Source organism: Passer montanus, unplaced genomic scaffold (genome assembly GCF_014805655.1).
Source record: "Passer montanus isolate IOZ18808 unplaced genomic scaffold, ASM1480565v1 scaffold122, whole genome shotgun sequence".
NCBI lineage: Eukaryota > Metazoa > Chordata > Aves > Passeriformes > Passeridae > Passer > Passer montanus.
The window spans coordinates 1,228,016-1,252,470 of NW_024358945.1; the positions used below are offsets into that span (position 1 = coordinate 1,228,016).

Genomic DNA, 24,455 nt, shown 5'->3' on the forward strand with positions numbered 1-24,455 from the left:
AACATACATCCTGTATTTCTTCACGTTGGAATTGTAGAAGTAGTTTCAAATCTGTATGGCTTCTCACAGTTAGGAGAGCCACAGAACTGTCCATTTGATTAGTGATACGGTTTTGAACAAATATTTTCAAAATCTGCTTAGCAGAGAGAACTGCTCCCAGTAGGGAAACTTACTGAGGTTATTTCAAAGATACCAAGTGTACAGCAAAGCAAAATATCAGTTTACTACTAGAAATACAGTTTCATTACTGTTAGTCTTTCAGCATTACAGAGTATCTGTGATGCTTTGTTGCAAGTTACACACTGCATTTGTATTGGAAGCTGAGAGTGTGGTTTGGACTAAAACCAGGTAGAGATTGGAACAGTATCTACAGTATTTTAGTGTTCTCTGTCATATGGACAAGGAGAAGAACGCAGTAATTTGGGAGAACCTGCTCTCTGGGGGAGAAACAAGCTAATTAGTGAAAAAGTCCCATTAGTGTTTCCTTGAAGTGTGACAAATAGGAAGGAAAGAAGGTGTCCACATTCAAAGCACTTGCATATGCAAACCTCAGCTTTTCAGGTTAACTGCATGAAGCTTTGTGTCGGCACAGCCCAGAAGAGTGAACTGATTTACACTTTGTCTTTCAGATGAACCAGAGACACGGGATGCCTGGTGGGCAGAAATCAGACAAGAAATAAAATCCCATGCCAAGGCATTGGGTTGTCACGCTGTAGTGGGCTACAGTGAATCAACCAGCATTTGGTAAATCATGATGATGATTTGATTTTCAAAATGCCTCAGAAATTTTTTTCATTTTATTATCAGTGTGTTAAAAGTTAACTATTCCAGTATGAGTGTTGGTACCATCTATTCTATAACTGCTTTACAGAGTTTAAGTGAGATTATGAAATTTCATTATTAGGTATTTTTATATATGTTTAGATGTGGGGTTTAGGTTTTTTCTAATGAATGTTACAATTTTTTCTTTTAAACTAAAACCTACAATTTGTTTTGTTGTAACAATATTAATTTACCCATGAAGTTTTCTGAACCTAATCTACCTAAATAATTACAACTGTTCCTAGAAGTATATGTATTGAAGTTTCATTATTGGATAACAACTGGCAGACCAGGACTTAAGTGGAAAATTTCAAATTTCAGGCCCAAAAAAAGCTTGCCCTGGAGTGAGGTGTGTCTGCTGATATTAAACAGAAAATTACTCTGGTTCATTATTTTGAATTGCATTTGGGAAGTAGCAAGCAAATTCAAACATCTGAATTTATTTTCTTTTGAGTTGATTTTGCCTAAATATTTTAAGGTAAAAACACTAAAAATTTGCTTTTTTTAAGGAGAGAAGTTGGAAAAGTTTTGGTTTGCCATATTTTCCTCAATTACTCCATCACTGAGGGATGATAACACCAAAATGAAGCATTTATTCCTTTGCTTATCAATCTTCTTGTAACAATCATAAATAGTTTGCATTATTTTTTCTACCCTAACTATGGGGAAAGAATGTTTAGAGCGTAGACAGGCAGTCAGGTATTGGTTATTTGATGCTTGCATTTCTCTAAAGGAATTGAATGTGGCAGTGTTTGATTATTGATAAAATATTTATTGGAGTTCCCATACTTACTGCCAGTTCAGCTTTATTCCATGCTTAAAGCACAAGCCTGTGTGTGTTAAGTACTGGTCTGTCAGACATGTTATGTGTGAAAAATTATTTTGAAAAGAGAAACAACAAATTGAAAAAAGACACGTGTATCATTCTAGAAAATGAATGGGAAAGATTGTCTTTATTTTTTTCAATATAGTATTTTATACTGAGTACTGGAGGTTTGTTTCTTATTTAACAACTTGAGAATTACTAAAGCTCTGCGATCATCCTGAGAGCTTGAACTCTGCTAAATCCTAAGTATGGCTGGTTATTTTATATGCAAAATGTACCATTTTTGTAATTCTTCCTAGTAAAATTTTACTGTTTTGCCACTTTTTATCCTTCAAGAAGCACCTTGTCAGTGTTGAGTTTTAACTTCATTTTGAAAATTGAATAATATCCTGGGGCTCTCAACTTCCCCTTTACTTTGGTAAAAAATTATGCCTTGGGTTTTTTTAATGTTTCGTTGGTTTGCTGTATTTCTTTGCATTGTTAGCCATAGAACTGAAAACCATACTTAAACCTGGTTAGCCTTGCTGTTGCTATATTATTTGTAACATGACGCAAAGCTCTTAAGTCTCTGTTCAATCCTTCTTCACCTTGTACTTATGCAGTGGTTATGGTTTAAATACCAGAAGAGGATTGTTTGTGAGTTTTAATGGATAAAATTGCACAAGTGCACAGAATTAGTGATGTTGAACTTCAATGACACTTGTAGTAGCCTTTTAATCTGATAATTTGATATAAAAGCAGCCACTAAGTAGTAGGAATTCACTCTGTTGTTGTTTTTTTCTCTTATAGTGAAGAGGTCTGTATTTTGTCCGCATCTGGCACAGCAGCTGTACTGAACCCTAGGTTCCTTCAGGATGGCACCATGGAAGGCTGTTTGGAACAAAGGTTGTCATGGCAGCCTGGCTTCTTTTCCATAGGGTCAGAGAAGGGAGAGGTTGATTTTTTTCCTCAGAGCCAAGATAGTTCTTCTCTATTAGGGTAGGTTACAGTGTTACAGTGCAGGATGCGGGACCAACCACTTTACTGCTTTTCACTAACAACAACCACCACAGGAGTAATGGAGCTCTGCACCCAATTAGATACTCTTTTTATTTCTAACAGTCTCAATAAGGTAACATGTTTGACTACTAACACAGATCATAACTCAGTTTTTTCCTTCACTGCTCCTCAGGTCTCTTTTCTCAATTTTGTATCACACCATAAGAAATGACAGATGTTTGATAACTTACATAAGCCAAAAGTGGCTGTGTCTATAATGTGTGTATATCTGCTCCATTAAATACTCTTTATGTGTGGGAGATAAAGTAGCTTGGTTATTAAACAAATACAATGCCTGATTTTTCCAGAATAGGTGTGTGTTGAAATTGATGAGCAAAATCATGAAACTGAAGGCCAAACATGAAGATCCCCTTTGTTTCTGCTCTTGCAAATAAAATTTGAAGAATGAGTATTGCCACAAAGTTATTTTTGGGGAAAAAAGATTAATTAATGCTTATTGGTAATTTATTATGCATTCTTCAGGATAGTAATCAAATATTTCAAGGAATAATTATAATTGTAAGCAAAGCTATTCATTACACTTCAGCACTTGCATTGTGTTTTCCGTAATAAGCAGTCAACATGGTTTATTTAGAATTTATTATTCTTTTACTTTGTCAGCAGAAGACCATTGTCTTCTGGTGTAGATACAGTTTTAAAAATTGTAGCCAGAACTGAAGTACTTGGTTTTGTAGTCACTATATGATGGAGAGGAAGAAATAATCATATTCATAATATAAAGAAAATAATACCTTTTTTCAAATATGTGTTTTGGTGCTGCTAAGAGTCTTGGCATGGATTGGAAATGCCAGAGGGAGGTAAAACAGGTAAACAGACAAAGCTCATGCTCAACACAAAATCTATTTGCCAAAGTCTTACGATAACTAGTGTTCCAAATCTGACAGACTTGCTTAAGCACCTCTTCAAAGTCACTGAAGAATTGTTTATGTGAAAGAGAATCTGTTTGCAGTGATGCAGTTGGCTTGTGCTTTCCCTGTTTATATTTTTATAGTGGTCATTCCTGGGTATTCCTCATGAAGGGGAGAGACTGTTATAAGGAAATAATTAATTTTACCTGATACCTTATTCTGCTGCTTCTCAGAAGGATGATTGGTTTGTTGTTTGTAATCTGCTCTTATGGGGTTTTGGACACAATGAGAAAAAGAATTTTTGGTGTGTTTGTTACAGCAAATTCTTTGTACAACTGTTGTATCAAGGATTATATTTGGAAGTTACACTGCTTAAAGCCAGTTCAGTGATGTTACAGTTTTTTATGAATTGCTGGTCACTGAATGTCCTTTTTCTCAATCCCTGCATAAGAAGTATCAATGCAAGTTTTATTGATAGTGTTTTAGCAAAGTAGTGTGCAACCTTTTCTTCTTGTAGTTGGTATGTTGTAACACTTGTCATGCTGGTGTAATGGAGCAGAGTTCAGTTGTGGTGTATGATTTAAGTAGGTCTCTCCAGGTGTTTATACACGTGCACTTACTGAGCGTGGCTACCAGGATGCAGATATTTTAAGTATTCTCTCCATAATGTATTTTTAGGATTGAAGAAGCTTCACCACCAGGTTGTGGATTTTGCCATATCCCATACGATGAATTGAACATGCCATTTCCTGCTCACCTCACTTACTGTTACAACTGCAGGAAGCAAAAAGTTCCTGATGTCCTTTTCACCACAATTGACCTTCCTGTAGAGGCAATAGTTGTTGGGAAGGGATGTCTTATTCAAGCCAGGTATCTATCAAAATACTTCCTTAGTCTAGTAAAGTTTGGGAGGCCTTTGAAAGAATTCCTGTTGCTAAAATCTGATGTGTCATCAAACCTTGTATTATAAAACATACAGTTGGCTTGTGTTCTTGAATAACATTTCTCTCTGAAAGTATCACTGCACTGGTGTGGGCTTTGAATTTCAGCTTGTAGAACTAAACCCAAAGAGTGGAGATGACTAACATATAGTCAGAGATGGGATTGCTATGCTCTTTGTTTTATTCTTTTCAGATAAATATGGTTAATGCTTTAGCTGTGAGGGCACTGGGGTTTGGTTTGATTTTGGGATTATTTTCTCCCTTCCAATGTGTGTCTTGAATAACAGTATTCGTAGGAATTTTGAAAGTTCTGCCACTAGAAATTACAGTAGTAATTTTCTGTACTTGTGCCTGAAATGTTTGAGGCTTGCAGCAAGAGAAACAGATGTTTGCATTGGGGGTCTTAGAAGAAAAGCTGAAAATAGAAGTTTCCAGATGGCACTGTCTCAACAAGCTCTTGTAAAGAACTGGCATTTTATTGTACTGTTGCAGCAATCTAGAAAATTGAAAAGAAGCTGTGTTAGGTTATAGAGTGAGGAGAAAGCATTGCAGATAGCCTGTGGTCCCTTTCAGCCTCCCCAGATGCACTGGAGCTCTGTCTGTGCTGGTTGTGTTGCCAGGTTGTGCCGTCTGAAGAAGAAAGCTCAGGCTGAAGCAAACGCAACCTCCATCAGTAACTTGCTGCCCTTCATGGAGTACGAAGTGCACACGCAGCTGATGAACAAACTCAAGCTGAGGGGAATGAATGCCCTCTTTGGGCTGAGAATTCAGATCACTGTGGGGGAAAACATGCTGATGGGCTTGGCAGTAAGTACTGTTGGAATCCTGGGGTGGTTCTGCGTTCCTGGAGTATGTTTTCAGGAAGACATGCAAGTCTTGTGGGATTCACAGTAATCAGACATCAAAACATCATTTTAAAACCAAGCATCTTAATTATTGTAAAATCAGGACAGACTGATCAAGACAGCAGAAGAAGATTCAGATCTCTTGAAAATGGTAAAAGACAAGATGATTAAAAAGGGGATGAGAGGAAGAGACACTTCAAACAGTTAATTGGCACATAGTGTAGAAAAATGATGGTATTCTTTAAAGGTCCTGTCAAAGAGATCCCTGTTCTTCACATTGAATTGCAGTTCCATGACGAATAAGGTAAATTAAGTCTGTCAGTAAATATTTTGGTTATTTGGCAGTGAGGGGAAGTTCTGTTGCCTTTTTTTGATGGAACTGAAGAAATAAATTATAGATTTGAGAAAGTCAGGAGATGTTCATTAACAATATTTTCTAACCCCATTCTTTCATGCTAGATTAGAATAGTGAAATATGCTGCTTCTTCCTGCATCAGGGGATGCTTGGGTAATTCTGGCTGGCATCTTTTGTCTTTCATTATCTGTTTCCTGTAAATAGAAATAGGGTTATCACAACCTCACTGATGATGTAAATGGTTTGGCCAAATTTTAGATCATCAAAAACTCAATCTGTTTGCTTACACAAAACATACTGGAGCAGAGGCCTTAATTTTTAGTTTGGAATTTCTAGGGAAGTTTTAGAGTTCCACTGTGAAAAATGGAAAAGAGGGAGTCTTCTAAAAGAATAGTGAAGTTTCATAAAACAGGAGAGAGATCCATATGTTTATTTGCAAGACATGCTGCTGTCGTTTGCATGTTACAATGCTGTTTTAGCATAAGCATTATGGAAAGCTTTGTATGAAAACATTAGCAATTCATGCTTATATACTTGTCTTTTTCTTTGTGACTTCTGAAAAGTCTGCAACAGGTGTGTATTTAGCAGCTTTGCCAACACCTGGAGGCATTCAGATTGCTGGGAAGACTCCAAATGATGGCACCTATGAGCAGCACATATCCCATATGCAAAAGAAAATAAATGATACAATAGCAAAGAACAAGGAACTGTATGAGATTAATCCTCCAGTAAGTAAATCTTTTATTCTTAAAAAATAAAGCATTCTGATTCCAATATATTCACTGTATATCCATTTTTTCTCACTGAGTCTTTCAGAATGTAAGTTCATTTACTAACAGAGATACAGACTTCTTTCACTGGATTTTAGAAGCTGCTGGAATTTTCAGATCCCTTTGCCACATAGCCAAATCACTTTGGTATTATTTAGATATATTTCTCAGTAGAATGATTTTCAGAATGAGCTGATTTTTAAAATAGTTAACAATTTGTGTAGAGTTGATCTTTTTTTAAGCTGGGCAGAACATCTCTTAATTCTTACATTGTTTTTAGGAGTTACCTGAAGAAATTATTGGGTCTCCCATTCCAGAGCCAAGACAACGTTCCAGGCTATTGAGATCTCAGTCAGAAAGCTCTGATGAAGTTACAGAGCTTGACCTTTCACATGGGAAGAAGGATGCTTTTGTCTTGGAGGTGATAAACATTTTCACTACTCATGTTCATACTTGTCTTCTCCTGAAATATGTATTAAAAAAAGTTTTCTTCCTCATCTCCAGGAACAGTTCCTAAATTGTGCATGATTTTTTCCCTTTTGTATCAATAGAAAAAGTGAAGTATTAAATTTTGCTTTGTCTCTCTTTTTTTACTCTGTTTGCTTAGAGCACAGCTCTGTCTACAGAGTATCTGAAAAGAGATTGCCCTTCTGTTCATGAATATGTAGCAGTCTCTAGATTAATAATTAAGAGCTGTTAAGAAATGTTCTTCTGCTTGCTCCGAGCAGCAGATCGGACTAATCAAAAACTCAAGATCTATTTTTATAAACACTGAGGTTCTGTGTTGCCACACTTCATATTTAGCAAATAAAAAGATTGTATTTTCTTCCTGTTTCAAAGCTCTTACCTTTGTAGATGAAGATTCAGAGTTATTAGTTTCCAGAATGGGCTGTATTCAAAGCATTTGAAAAACTGCATGTGCCAAGAGAGCACATAAAAGATTTTCTGAATTTCGGCTATTGCTTTTCACAATTTAAGGATTCACACCCTGTGACAATACCTTCCAGTTCTTTCTACAGCTGCAACCAAAAAGAGCAACACCTGCAGATAAATAAAGGGCATAGATTTCTGTTACCTCTCTATTCACTAAAATTCAAAGATATGATTATTGAACATTGTCTGTGTTGAAGTCTTTTATACTCCAGCAAGTGTTAAAAAAGGGCTGGAGTTTTGATAATCCTGTAGATACAGACAGTACAAATACCTATCACTGACTAAAAACCACTTCAAAATACAGCCTGTAATTGCAGCCTAAGGTACATCTAAGGCTTTGTTCATCTTCACAAATCACCATCTTCATAGAAAATAATCTGGAAGAAAGGTTGTAGATAGGAAGAATGAGGGAGCACTCTAACGGGTTTGTTTGTTTGAAAACAGAGATGTGAAAGGACAGTGAAAAAATAACAAGCTGGGAGAGTTTGGGATAATAAATTTAGATTGGCTGCTGCTTTTGCAAAAAGGGTCAAATACCTTTGTAAAAAATTGAAGATTTTTGTAAGGCATTTTTAGAAAAAAATTATTTTTTATCTGTGGAATCATTTACTACTATCTTATTTGACAAGTTGGGTTTATGATTAATTGGATATCAGAAACAATATTACAGAAAATTTAGTTAAACTCCTGACAAAGCTTTCAAGAGTAAAATCATTGTTCACTGGAGCTATATAGGAAAAAGTAGTGAAAATTTCATTGCGATAAGGATGTGCTGAAAGAGCCTGAGAAGGCAGTTATGAGAGGTAAAGATATCTGGGTTGGTTTTCTTTAGTTTTGGGTTGTTTTTTGAAGGAAAAGAAAGACAACCCCTTTTACGTGGACAGGGAGAAGAAGACCCATTACTTGACAGAAAACCCTTCAATACTGGAATTAAATTATAAACCATTCCTAAAACACTTGATAAGAAAATGTTGGGAGTTACAGGTGAATGTGGGTCTCTTGCAGGTCAGTAGGACAGGATAAATGTAAAGACACACCAGAAGTATTTACAGCAGGTAGCAAGGCTCTCAGTCTGATCTAAAAGAAGAGTGTTAAAGGTTGAATGGAATGGAGGTTATTTGATTTCTTTTGGAAACTTCTTACTGGCACAGCAACATGATTTTCTCAATTATTCCCTTTCTGCAGATTGATGACACAGATGCAATGGAAGATGTACATTCCTTACTGACAGATGTTCCTCCACCTTCTGGTATAGTTACAACCATATTTTCCTAATTTATGCTGTAGGCTGCAAAATGACAAAATATTACTAGTGTTCTTAAAAATTATTTTAAAAGTTCTAAGACAACTGACAATATTACTGTTTCTGAAGAATTTTAGACTGAATTATGGATTTGTAGGTTTCAGGGTAATGAAAGTAGAATACAGAACTAAATATTACTTGGTATCACTTGTCTTTATGCTATTTATTTTTGCAAGGCTATGTCATACCTTCCCTAACAGAACTGCTGGTTCTGGATAAGAGGCAAATATAGGTGTCCATTATATAGAAATTGCTCTGGACATTTGATTTGTCCTTGTCCTTTCTCTTGTCATTGTGAATTTCCATGTCTTGGTTTCCTTCCTAATAACTGGTACCAGTGTTAATCTTCTCGTGTCAAGCTCAGAACTGTCCTTGTAGTTATCTGTTACTATCACCAAGTCTTTTATTCCTCACTGATAATCCAGTTCTGCTACAGTTGATTTTATTGCCCTAAATTAAGGCCCTCAGCCATCATCTTGTTTTATCCTCTTCTGCATGTAAGTTATGAATGTGTTTGAAGCACAAAATCCAAAATTACAGATGTTTCCACTGTGAAAATGAAGCAGTTTTGTCCCTCTTTTCCTAGTCTTATATTTACATTTCATTTGATAATGCTTCACTGTTAGTTTGTTAGGAGACCTTGGTGAGGGATCTTGCTGATGCCCAGGGTGGGTGGTGCAAGGCAGGTGCCTCTGGTGTGTGCTTGCTGAGAGCTGGTGGGCAGTGCCTGCTCTGGGGAGCTGGCACAGATGGCCTGCAGTGCTGTGCCTGCAGTGCTGTGCCTGCAGCTGCTCTGGGCTGAGCAGTGACACACACACACCTGCACGGAGGAGAGCAGTGAGCAGTGACACACACACACCTGCACGGAGGAGAGCAGTGAGCAGTGACACACACACACCTGCACGGAGGAGAGCAGTGAGCAGTGACACACACACACCTGCACGGAGGAGAGCAGTGAGCAGTGACACACACACACCTGCACGGAGGAGAGCAGTGAGCAGTGACACACACACACCTGCACGGAGGAGAGCAGTGAGCAGTGACACACACACACCTGCACGGAGGAGAGCAGTGAGCAGTGACACACACACACCTGCACGGAGGAGAGCAGTGAGCAGTGACACACACACACCTGCACGGAGGAGAGCAGTGAGCAGTGACACACACACACCTGCACGGAGGAGAGCAGTGAGCAGTGACACACACACACCTGCACGGAGGAGAGCAGTGAGCAGTGACACACACACACCTGCACGGAGGAGAGCAGTGAGCAGTGACACACACACACCTGCACGGAGGAGAGCAGTGAGCAGTGACACACACACACCTGCACGGAGGAGAGCAGTGAGCAGTGACACACACACACCTGCACGGAGGAGAGCAGTGAGCAGTGACACACACACACCTGCACGGAGGAGAGCAGTGAGCAGTGACACACACACACCTGCACGGAGGAGAGCAGTGAGCAGTGACACACACACACCTGCACGGAGGAGAGCAGTGAGCAGTGACACACACACACCTGCACGGAGGAGAGCAGTGAGCAGTGACACACACACACCTGCACGGAGGAGAGCAGTGAGCAGTGACACACACACACCTGCACGGAGGAGAGCAGTGAGCAGTGACACACACACACCTGCACGGAGGAGAGCAGTGAGCAGTGACACACACACACCTGCACGGAGGAGAGCAGTGAGCAGTGACACACACACACCTGCACGGAGGAGAGCAGTGAGCAGTGACACACACACACCTGCACGGAGGAGAGCAGTGAGCAGTGACACACACACACCTGCACGGAGGAGAGCAGTGAGCAGTGACACACACACACCTGCACGGAGGAGAGCAGTGAGCAGTGACACACACACACCTGCACGGAGGAGAGCAGTGAGCAGTGACACACACACACCTGCACGGAGGAGAGCAGTGAGCAGTGACACACACACACCTGCACGGAGGAGAGCAGTGAGCAGTGACACACACACACCTGCACGGAGGAGAGCAGTGAGCAGTGACACACACACACCTGCACGGAGGAGAGCAGTGAGCAGTGACACACACACACCTGCACGGAGGAGAGCAGTGAGCAGTGACACACACACACCTGCACGGAGGAGAGCAGTGAGCAGTGACACACACACACCTGCACGGAGGAGAGCAGTGAGCAGTGACACACACACACCTGCACGGAGGAGAGCAGTGAGCAGTGACACACACACACACACACCTGCACTGAGGTGAGCAGTGACACACACCTGCACTGAGGAGAGCAGGAGGACCAGTGACTAGCACCTCATTACTTGGAGATCAAGCAATGCTCTCTGGTAGTGGAGTAAGCTGACACTTCAGTGTCACAGAGCTGTTTGATCTTTTGCCTGTTCTGTGATTTATAGGAATCTTTCTTTTGCCTTTTTGTTCAGTATCTCCTTCAGACACTTGTTCAAGATAAATAAACAAAGGACTGGTTTTCTGCTGTTCTGGAAAGCTCTACACTGCTGTAAAAAGAAAAGCATGTTTTCTGCTCTCATGCTATTGTTTCTGCATATCCTTTCTAAATCTTTGATTTTTCAACAGAATTTCTGCTTTTGATGTTCTGAAAGACAGCCCATTAATATTTATACCCTCTGTAAGCTGCTACAAAATTTCTTTTCTAGCTCATTTTGTGCTTTTATATAGGTCCTACCATATTAGCCTCTTTTCTGCTTATTTAACTCTGTCTTCAGGATTTCAGAATCGCTGACCTGCTGTTAATAACTTACTCTGCTGTTTAGGCACTATAATTCTGGTTTCCATTTGCAGTCAGTCACTACAGTAGTTCCTTTACAGCCTTTTCTGTGCTCTCTATTAAAGGTTGGCTTTATAACATTTCATATCACACCTTTTTAAAAAATTTCCTCACTGGTGCATAGTTTATCTAAGAAATAGGTGGAGCAGTTGTGGATTTGGGGTGTTGGCTCCTCCTACGAGATTCTGTATTTGTTTTTTGAATGTTCATCTTATTTCTGGTGTATTATTCAGTATTCAAAACCACATGAGGGAAAATACTTGCGAAGCCTTGTCACATATGTTTCCTTTACAAGTATTTTTATATTGCAGTGTATAAAATAGATTTTGGTTTTTTCACAAATATTTTTTTCCACAGGTTTCTACAGCTGCAACACAGAAATTATGCCTGGTATAAATAACTGGACACCAGAAATTCAAGTAAGGTTATTCAAAATTGAAACTTTTTGCTAAACTGTGTTGAAATATGCTGTAGTAATTTAAATATATATTTTGAAAGCTAAACTCAAAGGAAACCTTTGTGACAGAAATAAAAGTAGTCTTTTGGTAAGAACAATAAGGTATGAGAACCTGGGCTTTTGTTGTTTTTTTAATGCTGTCATGTAACAAATAAGCTAATACAGAAATATGGAATTACAGTAAATTTAAACTTCGAAGTTTTGGCTTTTTGAAAGGTTTGGATAGGTTTGAAGCCTCTTAAAGGGAACAGATTGTTGACTGTGTTGCTTTGCTAACTTATTTTGTTACTTATTGAACCTATATATTAACATATTTTACATTATTTTGCTTCTTTATGAATTTGTGTTTAAGACAGTGGATAAAATATATTTGCATATGTTGGCAAAAAATCCCCATGTTTGTTTCTAATTCAGATGTTCACAGCAGTTAGAGTGTCCAGATTAAGCAACATTAACCCAACAAATCAAACACTCAATAAGAACTTTAATGATCTCTGTGAGAATCTGTTGAAGGTAAGAATTTTATTTCAAATACTTTAAGTGTTCAAATGGGAGCCAAGTAAAATTCAGCTATACTGAAAATAACATGTGCCTCATAATTTTGGAAATAGACTGCAAAGTGTCTGTAATTAGCTCATGAGTTTCTGTAAAGATAGGTTCAGCCTGTTTTAGTATATCCGGGATTTCCAGAGCCTGTGGAACCTGAAGGAGTGCTTTGACTAGCAGGATTCTCTAGAAATAGAAAGATAGCTCCGCAGTAAATTGCATTCTGTCGTGACTTTGCACACATGTAATTCTTCTTCAAGAAAAACTTAATATCATTAGATGACTTCTACTGTGAAAAGAGTTTTGATCCCTGATTTCTCTGAAATAAACCACTTTTTTTCCCTAAGTAACACCGAATGAAATGCTGTCTTCCACAGAGTTTGTATTTTAAGCTGCGGTCCATGGTTCCCTGCTGTCTTTGCCATGTGAACTTCACAGTGGCTCTGCCAGAGGATGAGCTGGTTCAGGTAAGGGAATTGCTGCCTTCAGCTTCAGCCCTAGGTAATGTTTGCTGCTTGGCTAAGCTGGGCTGGGATTTCATTTACTGCTATGCCTGGTGAATTCTTACATGGCTTTTTTCCCTATTATGTTTCTATGCAAAGAACTGCTTGCTTGTAAAACTATTTTTCAGATTGCACAAGAGATGAACTTTCCTAATATGCCAAATATTTCTGATCTGCAGATTGCAGTCACAGCTGTTGCCATCACATATGACAAAAACCAAGCACTACAAGCCAACAAAGCACCTACAGAAAAATCACAGCAAAGAGGTAAATATTGTGAGGCATCTTTCCTTTTTTATCCCCCATGCCTAATGAGTCTGGATTTTAATTTGTTACATGTACAGATCACAGACTACAGAATATTCTGAGTTGAAAGGGACCCACAAGGATCATGAAATGTATGAAAATAGGTACATTTTTCAGGGAGGGTCTTTCAACACATAGAGGTTTTTTAGAGTTCTCATGTACTTGACCTCCAGCAGGATGACTTACTTATCAAGTATTATGCATTTATTTTACATAATCAACAAATCTATAGTACTTTCCTCTTCTGTGATACTACTTTGATTGAAAGGTTGGTGTAACAGATGTTATTTCTGTTGTATTTTGGAACATGTGTAAATCATCAGGGAATACTTGTTCTTCCAAGTAGAAATTTTGTCTATACTTGAAGAAGGTGGAAAATAAAGTATTTGTAATACTGCTAAAAAAATCCCACCTTCTGAAAATCCTTAAGCAGGTCAGTAATAGCTTTGGAGCTCAATGAAGCACGTGGAGGGGATGGAAGAGACTGCTGTGATCTGCATATGTCACCTTGCTAATGAAGTACCATCTTATGCTAGAAATGGAAGTGTGCAGTCTGAAGTGGGAATTCAGACAGAACTCTGAGGATACCCAGTTCTTCAGACTGGAATTAGTAAAACAGAGCCACATGTTTCTAAAACATGAGTTATAGCTGACTTCTTCAGTACAGTGAAGTGTTTCATGTGAAATAAGTGCTAATTTTTATTATAATAGCTGATGTAGATCCAACAGAAGAATCAAAACAAAAATGCATGAATGGACTTCATCTTTCTCCTAAAACCTTCAAATCCTCTTCAGTGGAGCACAAGCTCTGTTCAAAATTGCAGCTGGATTTGTTGTCACACACCTGTTTCTGCAGAACTGCATCACTTTCTGCACATGCTGAAAATACCTCTTCAAGTCAGACCTGACTGAATTGACTCTGCTTGTAATTACTGGCAAATCTTGTTTTGGGGGTTAATTATCACTTGGCCATGTTTTCTTTGTTGCAGCATCTACAGACAATGAAGAACAGCTACAATTCCCCTTGGAACTTTGCTCTGATCCCCTTTCTTCTCAACCATTCTCTCCAGCTAAAGGTCAGTTAAGAGGAAGAATATTAAACTGTTGTTTTTTATGGACTTTGAGTTCTGCTCTTTCATAGTTGTAGAGGCTTTAAAATGTCTGTACTTTCACAGGCTTTAAATGTGCTTTGCTGCCTAAGCATAGTGGGTATATTTACTCCTGTTGTGAAGTTTTTTGAGAGTCACAGAAGGTGGCTTGGCTGATCATTCTGTCTATATTTGCCATCTTTGCATTTAGAATATTGAAGATGCTGCATACCACTGGGTGTTGGGTGTCATCTGACATAACTATCAATTACCTAACAATTTGGCTTGTCCCATACTGTAAATGGCCCTTATAAAGGACCTCCATGTTTTCTCAGCCTCACAGAATTAATCTCATTGTTTTCATGATAGGAAATACTTTATCTACCAGATACTGGTTGCATGCAGATTTCCTGTAAGTGAAGGAGCCTAAACTTGTATAGTAAATAATCTGTACAGTGCAGCACACTGTAGCTGGTAAAGAGCTGCTTTATTTCACCTGAGAGACAGCTGCATTTCAAGAATGGTTGTCACAGTTCTTCTATGACTCCATTAAAAATTCAATTCATTGAAATCAGCTGTCTTTAATTCCTTCTCCCTTGTTGGATTATCTACCAAAATTGTTACTGAGATGAAATTAAATATCTGGGAGTTACTGTAAATGTTTGAGCTCCCTTCTTTTCCTGCTATTACTTTTATGTAAAGAAAGGTGCCTACCGCACTTCCTTGTATTTTCAGAGGCCAGATTAATTTCAGCAAAAAGATTCTTACTGATTTTTTTCTTAATGCTTAACTTTTAATTTGCTACATGTTTTATTTTCAAAAAGAGAAGCTATCTGGAAATTTCTGCTAGCATGTCTAGCAATTACTGGGCTGTGCTCAGTGTGTGCTGGGCAGTGACCAGGGGAGGGCAGCCTGTTCCCACATACCCCTTTTCCTGCTGTTCTCCACATCCCACATCGTGCTGTAGGCAGAGCAGTTCAGCCTGAAGATTATTCCATCTGTCATTTCTTCACAACCTCGTTGTAGTTACATTTACTTAACAGGCTATTTAATATATTTATACTTTTCTGTAGGATTGTTGTTTTGAAAATACTGTTTTACAGTCTTACATAGTAGTGACCTTTGATGAATAAACATATTAAAATTGCAAGGTAGATTCAGTAAAGTGAATTATTTATACTAACTCTGTTATCAAAATACACAGCATACTATATAGCGTGTGGGGTTTTCTCATTGACTCTAAAATCTTTTATAGGGGTCACAGAATCATGGAGTAGTTTGGGTTGGAAGGGACCAATTATTAATCTCATTCCTACCCCTGCCATGGCAGGGACACCTCCCACTGTCCCAGGCTGCTCCAGCCCCAGTGTCCAGCCTGGCCTTGGCACTGCCAGGGATCCAGGGGCAGCCACAGCTGCTCTGGGCACCCTGTGCCAGCCCTGCCCCACACACAGGGAGGAATTCCTTCCCAATACCCCATCCAAACCCACTTTCTGTCAGTGTGAAACCATTCCCCTTGTCCTGTTACTCCAGGCCCTTGGAAGTAGTCCCCCCCATCTTTCTTGGAAGCTGTTGTCCTGTAACTCTGCTTATTAGATGATCTGAACGCAATTAATTTTGTTTTGTTAGAAGTCCTGGAGGGTGCAAGCTCCCACACAGGTATTCCTGCTGCTCAGAGAGGTGAGTTTCCTTAATTTAGCCATCTGCCAGAACAGAATGAGCGTTCTTGGGGTATTGGTATATTCTTTTTGGATGTGTCTTACTCCAGGAAGTGTTTACTACTTAACTGAGGGTGCATGCTCTGGTGTGGCTTAATGAGATCCTAATATTTTGATGTGATTTTTAATTATTAAAGTTAAATTTGTTAATAATAACAGCCTCTCTGTCAGGTACATTGATATAATTTTATCTGGCAGAAAATGAGTCCCTGGGAAGAGAGCTGTTTTGCCTGTGTTGATTTGAAGTTAGCATGTGTTCCTCCCGTTTCTTCAGGACAATGAAGAAACGGTGTTTGCAACCCCCCCTTTTTTTTAAAGATATGCAAACACCCCTGCAACTAATACCAAAAGTCATAGCAGAAACAAGTCTTACTTCTTATGGTAATGACAGTGGGAGGGGTGTTGGAGGGAGGATGTTGGGGCAAGGAAGACTGTTCTGTAAGGAAGATTCATTTGTGTTTAAAACAGAGGTGTTGTTTCAGTTTGTGACTCTTATCCTCATCACCAAAGGGTTGGGGTTTTTTTCACTCTGTAGGTTAGTTAAAGACATTTGTGAAATTTAAATCCTGATCAGCAGCTCTTTGTAAGGAAAATAAAGCAATTAAAATTAAAAAAGGCTTAAATAAAGTTTAAAAAGTCATAACTTGCAGCCTAAATTAAGATCATAAAAAAAACTAATCTAGCGTAAGTCCTTAATGACTGTATTTGCATGTTTTTTCAGTGCTGAAGTCCCACTCAGGCAGTTGGTTCAGAGCTGGGACATCACCAGAAATCGGTACTTTGGTTTGGACAAGTCCAAACCTGTCCTGTAACTTCTCCTTTTAGCCAGACCTGCAGGCGGATGGTTGTTCTCTCTCAGTCAGGAATCACTGCTTCCTCAGAAAGGAGCACTGAGATGAGCAAGAGACATCATCCATATATTTTTTTTGTGTTTTTTTTCTTTTGTTTTTCTGTCTGTGTTTCCAGCAACGTCAGTTGATTACAGTTCCTTTGCAGACAGATGCAACAGCTGGATAGAGCTCATTAAACTGAAAGCTCAGACCATAAGGCGCGGATCAATTAAGACAAGTAGGCGGCTGTTTCTACCACGTTCTGATAATCTGAGACATATCTCTGATTTCCCAGTGGTGACTTAGTGGAGTGCCCTGCCCAGCAGTAGCACTGCAGATCACATGAGGAATGAATTCCCCAGGGTGAAAACTGCTGGCATTGTTCTGTAACCTCGCGTAGGGTTGATGAACCGTAGCATAAAAAGCAAAATAAAGTCTTGCTGTAATTAGTTCTCCGTACATGTGTACGCCTACTAATTGTATAACATCCACTGCATGGATGTAGGTGTATGTATGATCTTGGAAAATTGGGGGTGAGAAACAGGAAGCAATCACCAAGGGGACAGTCAAGGCAATGGTCACTAAATTAGCAAGTGGTGAGTTGGTTTTCAGTAGTTCTTTGGCCACAGGTCTGACTATCTTGCTTAAATTAGCAGAGATTAATACCTGTTTTAATGGAAAATGCTGCACTGGGGAAACACAACAACTTTCACACTTCTATAATTTGTTCTTCCAGCAGAATACATGTTTGAAAATGTTGGCACTTTTTCCTTTACCTTCACATTATAACTGATGGTTGTATGTGCAGCTGCTCGCCTCAATGTTTTCCTTTCGCAGGAATGCCACTCTTTCAATAAATGCCATTTCAGCTTCTTGTCTCCTCTTGCATGCTTTGCATGATGATTTCCTTTCTCACGTATATGGCTGAGCATCACAGGCAGCTGAATGTTGTCACCAAGCTATTTGGAAAACCATAAAGAAGAGTTTTTGTGTTTTGAGCAACAATGATGGATGTTGATAGTTATTTTCTCCTGGTTTTTCCCATTTTTCAGCTACTTCCCTTGAAAAAGCAAGTCCACTGGCTGAGGGATACTTGCGGCACCGTTCTGTCCCATCGGGCACCAATTCCACTGTCTCAGTTGTTAAGATGACACCTCTTTCCTTTCTCCCTGGGGCGAAGATAACCAAATACCTTGGGATAATCAACATGTTTTTTATACGAGAAACCACTTCTTTACGTGAGGTGAGCTGCGTGAAAAGGATTCATTTTGTGTCAGGAAACAATTTTTTGCTAGTTGCAAGAATCAGAGGTTTGAGTTGAGTGTGGCACAGCCAGGGAGTAGAACTTGTGTCACTTGGGGGAAGGTGCTGAGTGCAGAGCAAGTTCCTTTGTGCTGCTCTTGTCATGGAGCACATGAGGCTGTTTTGTGTTTGGCACTGTTAGCAAGGGGTTAGTTAACAATTGCCATGGCTATTGAATTGGATAGAGCACTAAACCAGTGAGTTCTTAAACAGAAGTGTATGGAAAAAATGTGTCTTTGACCAACAGTGGTAGAAGTTGGGATCACTTGAACCCAAATTAAATGCTGAAGAAGAAAATAAATCATATATTCTTCTCTCATTTAGCGAGCTTGGTGAGGAACTTCACAGTGTATTTGGTTAATTCTTTGGTTAAAATAACATTGCCCATATCATAGATAATGTTATGCTGATTTTTAACATTACATTCTGTGCATTCTCTGTAACTAAACTTTGTGTGCTGAACATCAAAAGTTACACAATGAGTCCGTGACCACACAACCAGCTTAGAGGTGATGTTCAAACCCTGATCTCCATCTGCACTGGGAGAACAAATAATCCTCTGAGCATGTCCAAATGCAAGCCATGTTCCTTATAATTTTCCTGTCCTTTTGGGAAGTAGCTGTATCTTTGCTTTTGGCCACAGAGTGTACCTCTTGCCTGGTTTGTCAGTGCTGAAGTGTTTGCTGGTTTTTCCTAATTACACATTGCTGAAATTACAGAGCAGATGTTAATAAAAATGATCAGTCTTCCTGAAAATGGGCTGTGAACTCTCTAGAGAAACTTGGATCAGACAAACATTTTGTTTAGATCTTGCAAGTTACTTCTAACTTGCCCTTTTAACTTGAGAAATCCCTGTGCGAAAAGGACAGTGTTTTCAGATGGATGTCAAAGCAGGGAAATGGTCACAGGACAGTCCTGCACTAAGTGCAGATTCTGCAGGTACAAATGCAATAGCTGGTGAGCTTTGGTATCTGTGATAGCAGATCCCAGCAAGAATAGGGCACTCAAGTGTGTGATTCCTTCCTGGAGCTGGAATGTTGCACAGTCCCTGGGATGCTGTCACTGTGCTCTTTCCAGCACCCAGGGGAGCTGATTTAAATTATTTCAGCTACACAGGCTAAGGTACAAACTACTCTTACTACAGGATTGCCTCAAGTTACAATGGAGTCAGAACAGAGCAATCATTATATCCAACTCCAGCAGTGTGCTTCAGGTCCTGCAAGAAAGTAATGACCAGCATTTTTCTGTATTGCTTTATGTTTTGCTTGTGGTAGTGCTGAAGTATATACCAGAATAAAACATCAATGATAGAATGAAACATTAATGATAATTTCAAGTCAGACTCATCCATTGTTCTTAGGCTCTGCTGTTTACAGATGGGTGTTTACAATCATTTTGTTACCTCTTGCCATCCACTATTGCATTAGGCTTATAATTCATATTTTTTTCCCATCAGTTGCTCTACCTGTGAAAAACTTGGACAAAATCAAAATTCCATGAGAATTATGAACTTGCATTGCATTTTGATTTCTTGTTGCAGCTGACTTGATTCCAGCTTTATGCTGGATTTGATAAAATTATACCTGTTCTTTTTGTTTGTAAATTGTCATCCAAGATGTGGTTTTTTTATGTCTTTATGAGTCTGTTCCGGGCACATGATACTTGTAGGAATGAGCACAGCCCTTAGAAATTCAGCTTAGTTCAATCTCTTCTTCTGCCTGCCTCTTCCATTTTCTCCAGTGGCACATACACAGAGTCATGTGGGAAGTCTGGTCATCTTGGAAGTTTGAAATTTTGTATGTATTTTAAACCAACTGTGAGCTCTGTATGGATCGGTTTTTCTCAGCATTTTCATGGATTTTTATTTCTTTGGTTAGTTGCCTGGTTTGTTTGCAATAGATTTTTTCCTCACAATGTAATTGCTTACATTCTTTCATAAGGATTTTCTAGGAAAATCTATATTTGGTTGTTTTCCTTCTCCTTAGACATCAATTTAAATTCTTCACTTTTGCAAATAGAAGTAAAAATGCCCCACAAGCACCATCAAGTCAAAAAAAAAAAGAAATGCGATGGCTAGAAGTTCCTTTGCACTTCAAGGGGGGAAAATAAAAACAATGAACAGCTTGAATAGCTCAGGTCTCTGCTCTATCCCTTGCTTACTTCTTATTTGGGGGATCATTTCGTTAGTGAGTGTTGGGAACCAGTGACAGTCATTAACCTACATGAAGTTGCAGTGATCAAAGGTAATGGTCACTCCTCACTGGGAATTTCCAAGAATTTCATAAACCATGGAATGGTTTGGATTGGAAGGGACCTTAAAACCCTCTTGTTCCACCCCTGCCGTGGCAGGGACACCTCCCACTGTCCCAGGCTGCTCCAGCCCAGTGTCCAGCCTGGCCTTGGGCACTGCCAGGGATCCAGGGGCAGCCACAGCTGCTCTGGGCACCCTGTGCCAGGGCCTCACCATCCCAGGGAACAATGCCTCATTCCCAATATCCCATCTGTACCTGTGAGTTTGAAGCTATGCCATCCTGTCCTGTCACTCCAGGCCCCCGTGAATGGTCTGTCTGCATCTGATTTGTAACTGTGACCCTTCAAACAGTGAATGGCTTTTCAGTTCTCCACACCATTTAGGATTCACTGAATTTCCAGCTGATAAATATGTAAGAGAAGTACTCAGCATCTTGTAGCTAGACTAATATCATATGTAATGTGTATTTTTCCTTTCTAGGAGGGTGGTGTCAGTGGTTTCCTGCACGCTTTCATTGCTGAAGTGTTTGCCATGGTGAGAGCCCACGTTGCAGCTCTGGGAGGGAATGCAGTTGTGTCATACATCATGAAGCAGTGTGTTTTCATGGAGAACCCAAACAAAAATCAGGTACATTGGGATGGGAAATGACAGGGCTGTTGTGGTTAGTATAACACAAATACACATTTTAAGTCTTAAAAGAACAGCAGTGCTGTAAAGCCATAGCTGCACAACATTTCTTGATATCTTGGATAATGTTTGAAGAATCCAAGAGTGTTCTTGTATTAACACAAAATTACTAGGATGCTTCATAAATACCCAGATGGATAAAAGAGCCAAACTTGCTAGAATAACTAAATTGCAGGACTTACTTGGTATATCTGATGTTGCAGTGTAAGATTTCCATCCTAACTCCATGAGAAAGTACCTGGAGTTGCTGATGTAAAATGCTCCATTTTGTACATAAAGGAACAAACCTTGATTTGTGAAGACAATAACAGAATATTCAGTAAATTAAATATGTTCAAAACAGTAAGGAAAGCAGATACAGATGTCCAGGTATTTCATTGTGGTGGTCTCCCAGGAGTCCATCTGCATGTTAGGTAGCACACAAGTGAGCACATAGAAAAGAAAATGCGGCACAGGTTGCCTCACCGATAAATTCTAACAATTTGTCCTTGTCCCTGTTGATTTTTCTGTGCAGTTATATTTAGCAGCTGTGAGCAGACACAAAATCTGTGTCTGTTTGGTGACGGGCGTTGTCTTTTGCAGGCTCAGTGTCTGATCAACGTCAGTGGGGATGCCGTGGTGTTTGTGCGCGAGTCCGAGCTGGAGGTGCTGCCGCCGCAGCCTGCGGCCGCCGCTCAGCCCACGGGGGCTGCTGGAGATGTCACCACATGAAGGCACAGCAAGGGCAGCGTCCCTGCTGGATATACAGGTTATTTACAACGCGGGAATGGTTAGGTTTGCATCTTCAAAGTCAGTCTCTCTCCATGACATTCACAGCCAAAATCCAGGACAATCACTCTTTCTTTGTTGTCGTATAACTTAGGTAAGTCAGAGCAGCGAGCTGGCAGGTGTGCTCTGGTTCTTCTACTGCTCTGTGAAACCAGGCAGCAGGTGAAGCACTCAGAGGAGAACATGGATCAGAATAGCAGGCATCTCATGGAACTGTGGAAGGAAGGAAAAATCCTGTTCTATTTTTGAGCTGTTCAGTGGGACCCTGATAAGTTGTCACTCAGAGCCATTTCTGAGTTTGAATGTTGTCTGTCTCAGCTCAGGTCAGGGTGGGAGGGAGGTGCCTGGGAAGTCTGTGTTGGGAACCTTTGCTGAAGAAGGGAGAGATTTGTGTGCAGGCCAAGGAAACGTGCTGGACTCTGAAATTCCTTTACGTCACAGAGTGTGAAGAGGAAAAAGCAGTACCAAAAAGTTAGTTTGAATTTCTGCTCATTGAAAGTATTTTTTTCTTATTTTGTTGATTTTTTTTCTATTTGGCAGCTGGGGGTTGTTGTTTGTTTTTTTTAGTTGTTTTTAAAAATCTGCCAGACCACAAAGCTGTGATCCTGGGCATCCCTGTGGTGGGACAATAAAACCCCAGACCACCACAAAAAATTCCAGGGTGTGTCTGGTGCTAGTACAAGATGTTCACTTCAGCGTTGGCAAAGCAGGTCTTTTGTTACCTAAAACTTAGTGAAAGAATTGTCCTGAGCTTCATTTTATTGAGGCCGGATCTGTTTCAAGGATGACATAAACAGTCCCCCAAAAATCAGTTGTGCAGAGGTTATTCTGCAGCCTCCTTCCTGTTTGAATGTCTGGCTAATTGGAGATTGATTTATGTGTCTGACACTGGTTCCTGCAGGTTCCTTTTGTGTTCGGGGTTTTTATTTTTTTGTTCTTTTCCAGTGCTGTAGCTGGGAAATCAGGGCACTGCAAAGACAGGAAATTTGTCATTTCCAGTAAAAGTTTGAAAGGTGATGATATTATATTGTAAAAAAACCAAAAACAAACCCACAACAAAAAAGCCTTTGATTTGAAGATGCATTCTTGCCCAATTCTGATAACATTGTACATGGAACTTGAACAAAGATGTAAACTTGAATGTAAATATTCTGTTTAGTGTTCAAATTAAGCAATGGCATGATTATTTGTTAAAACTAATTATTTCATTGTAAATGAGCATGAAAATCATTCTTGCACAATAAATATCTTTATAAAATTCACTGTCTTAATGTGTGTGCATTAGGTAAATGTGTAAGCTGGATGTACTACAGATGTCCCACCCTCATTCTCCTCAGAGGAGTCTTTTTTGTATGGCATGTTAGAGCCTCTCTGTGTCCTGTGCTGCATCCAGAGCCCCGTGGGCAGCAGGGCAGGGAGTTCTGCCCCTTGCTGAGCCCCTGCAGGGCTGGGCCAGCCCAGGAGGAGCTGGAGCTGCTGCAGGGCCCAGAGCAGGCTCAGGGTGGGCAGGGGATGGAGAGCTCTGCTGGCAGGAAGGGCTGGGGATGCTCAGCTGGAGAAGGGAAGGCTTTGGGGTGACCCTGGGGGCCTTGCAGGGCCCAAAGAGAGCCCACAGGAAAGGGGGAGAGGGATTATTCACAAGGGCCTGGGCTGATGGGGCAGGGGAGTGGCTTCACCCTGACAGAGAGTGGGTTTGGATGAGATATTGGGAAGGAATTCCTCCTATGAGTGGGGCAGGCCCTGGCACAGGGTGCCCAGAGCAGCTGGGGCTGCCCCTGGATCCCTGGAACTAATCCAGTGCCAGGCTGGAAGGGGCTCAGCAGCCTGGGACAGTGGGAGGTGTCCACTCCCACCATGCACCCAACAACCTCCTCATCACCTCCCTCTCCTCCCAACAGACCAACTTTTAAAGCTGTTCCACCCCAAACCATTCTATGATCCTGTAATTCTGTTATTTTGGGGGTTAATTACCCTTTAGATGTGAAGTGTGTGAATTTGGCCCTTACCAGAACATGTCACTAACACAGTTAAATCATCTTGCCAAATGCTGTAGCTGTTGCAACCAAAGCTGCCATGAATTCATTTGCCTGTAAGTAGCTGCAGCCCTTGGTTGTTGTGCAAGGCAAATCTAGTTCCCCTTTGTAGCTAATGGCAGAATGTGAGTAACTTCAAAAGGTCTTGGACTGGCCAAAGAGTTGTATACAGCATGAGTATTCAGCTGAAATATCTGAAGTAGCACACTAAAGTAGCTGGGTTTGATTGTTTTCTCTTCAGAGGGGTGGTTGCTTCTATGGAAGCATTAATGCCATCTCTTCATTTCTAGCTGTTTAAATGTCACAGCTTTCTCTAGAGGGTTTCTTTAGACACAGAGCAGCTTTCTTATCTAGAAGTTTTAATTCTTCTCCAATTATTATTCCAGAAGTGACAGACACATTTTTTAACTGCAAACAGTCACAAAATTGTCACTTCTACTTTGTTTGTCAGTTGTGCAACTGACAAAGGAAAAATC

At 40.1% G+C, this 24,455-nt stretch overlaps 1 protein-coding gene across 20 annotated transcripts in view; it reads left to right on the forward strand.

Annotated features, from left to right (window-relative positions):
• C2CD5 (C2 calcium dependent domain containing 5) overlaps positions 1-23,206 on the forward strand; it is a 57,955-nt gene extending 34,749 nt beyond the window's left edge. For 6 of the 20 annotated variants that reach the window (XM_039698215.1, XM_039698207.1, XM_039698210.1 and 3 more), the window contains 17 exons: positions 630-744; positions 2,438-2,626; positions 4,234-4,425; positions 5,117-5,303; positions 6,260-6,424; positions 6,747-6,887; positions 8,585-8,648; positions 11,848-11,909; positions 12,362-12,460; positions 12,871-12,960; positions 13,176-13,263; positions 14,292-14,378; positions 16,020-16,070; positions 17,075-17,176; positions 17,991-18,181; positions 20,972-21,118; positions 21,761-23,206. In XM_039698215.1, coding sequence (XP_039554149.1) covers positions 630-744; positions 2,438-2,626; positions 4,234-4,425; positions 5,117-5,303; positions 6,260-6,424; positions 6,747-6,887; positions 8,585-8,648; positions 11,848-11,909; positions 12,362-12,460; positions 12,871-12,960; positions 13,176-13,263; positions 14,292-14,378; positions 16,020-16,070; positions 17,075-17,176; positions 17,991-18,181; positions 20,972-21,118; positions 21,761-21,889 — 2,099 coding nt within the window. In that variant the 3' untranslated portion in view covers positions 21,890-23,206. The remainder of the gene's footprint in view (positions 1-629; positions 745-2,437; positions 2,627-4,233; positions 4,426-5,116; positions 5,304-6,259; positions 6,425-6,746; positions 6,888-8,584; positions 8,649-11,847; positions 11,910-12,361; positions 12,461-12,870; positions 12,961-13,175; positions 13,264-14,291; positions 14,379-16,019; positions 16,071-17,074; positions 17,177-17,990; positions 18,182-20,971; positions 21,119-21,760) is intronic. The other 14 variants (XM_039698218.1, XM_039698221.1, XM_039698211.1 and 11 more) reach the window with 6 other exon arrangements.
• The last annotated feature ends 1,249 nt before the right edge of the window (positions 23,207-24,455 follow it).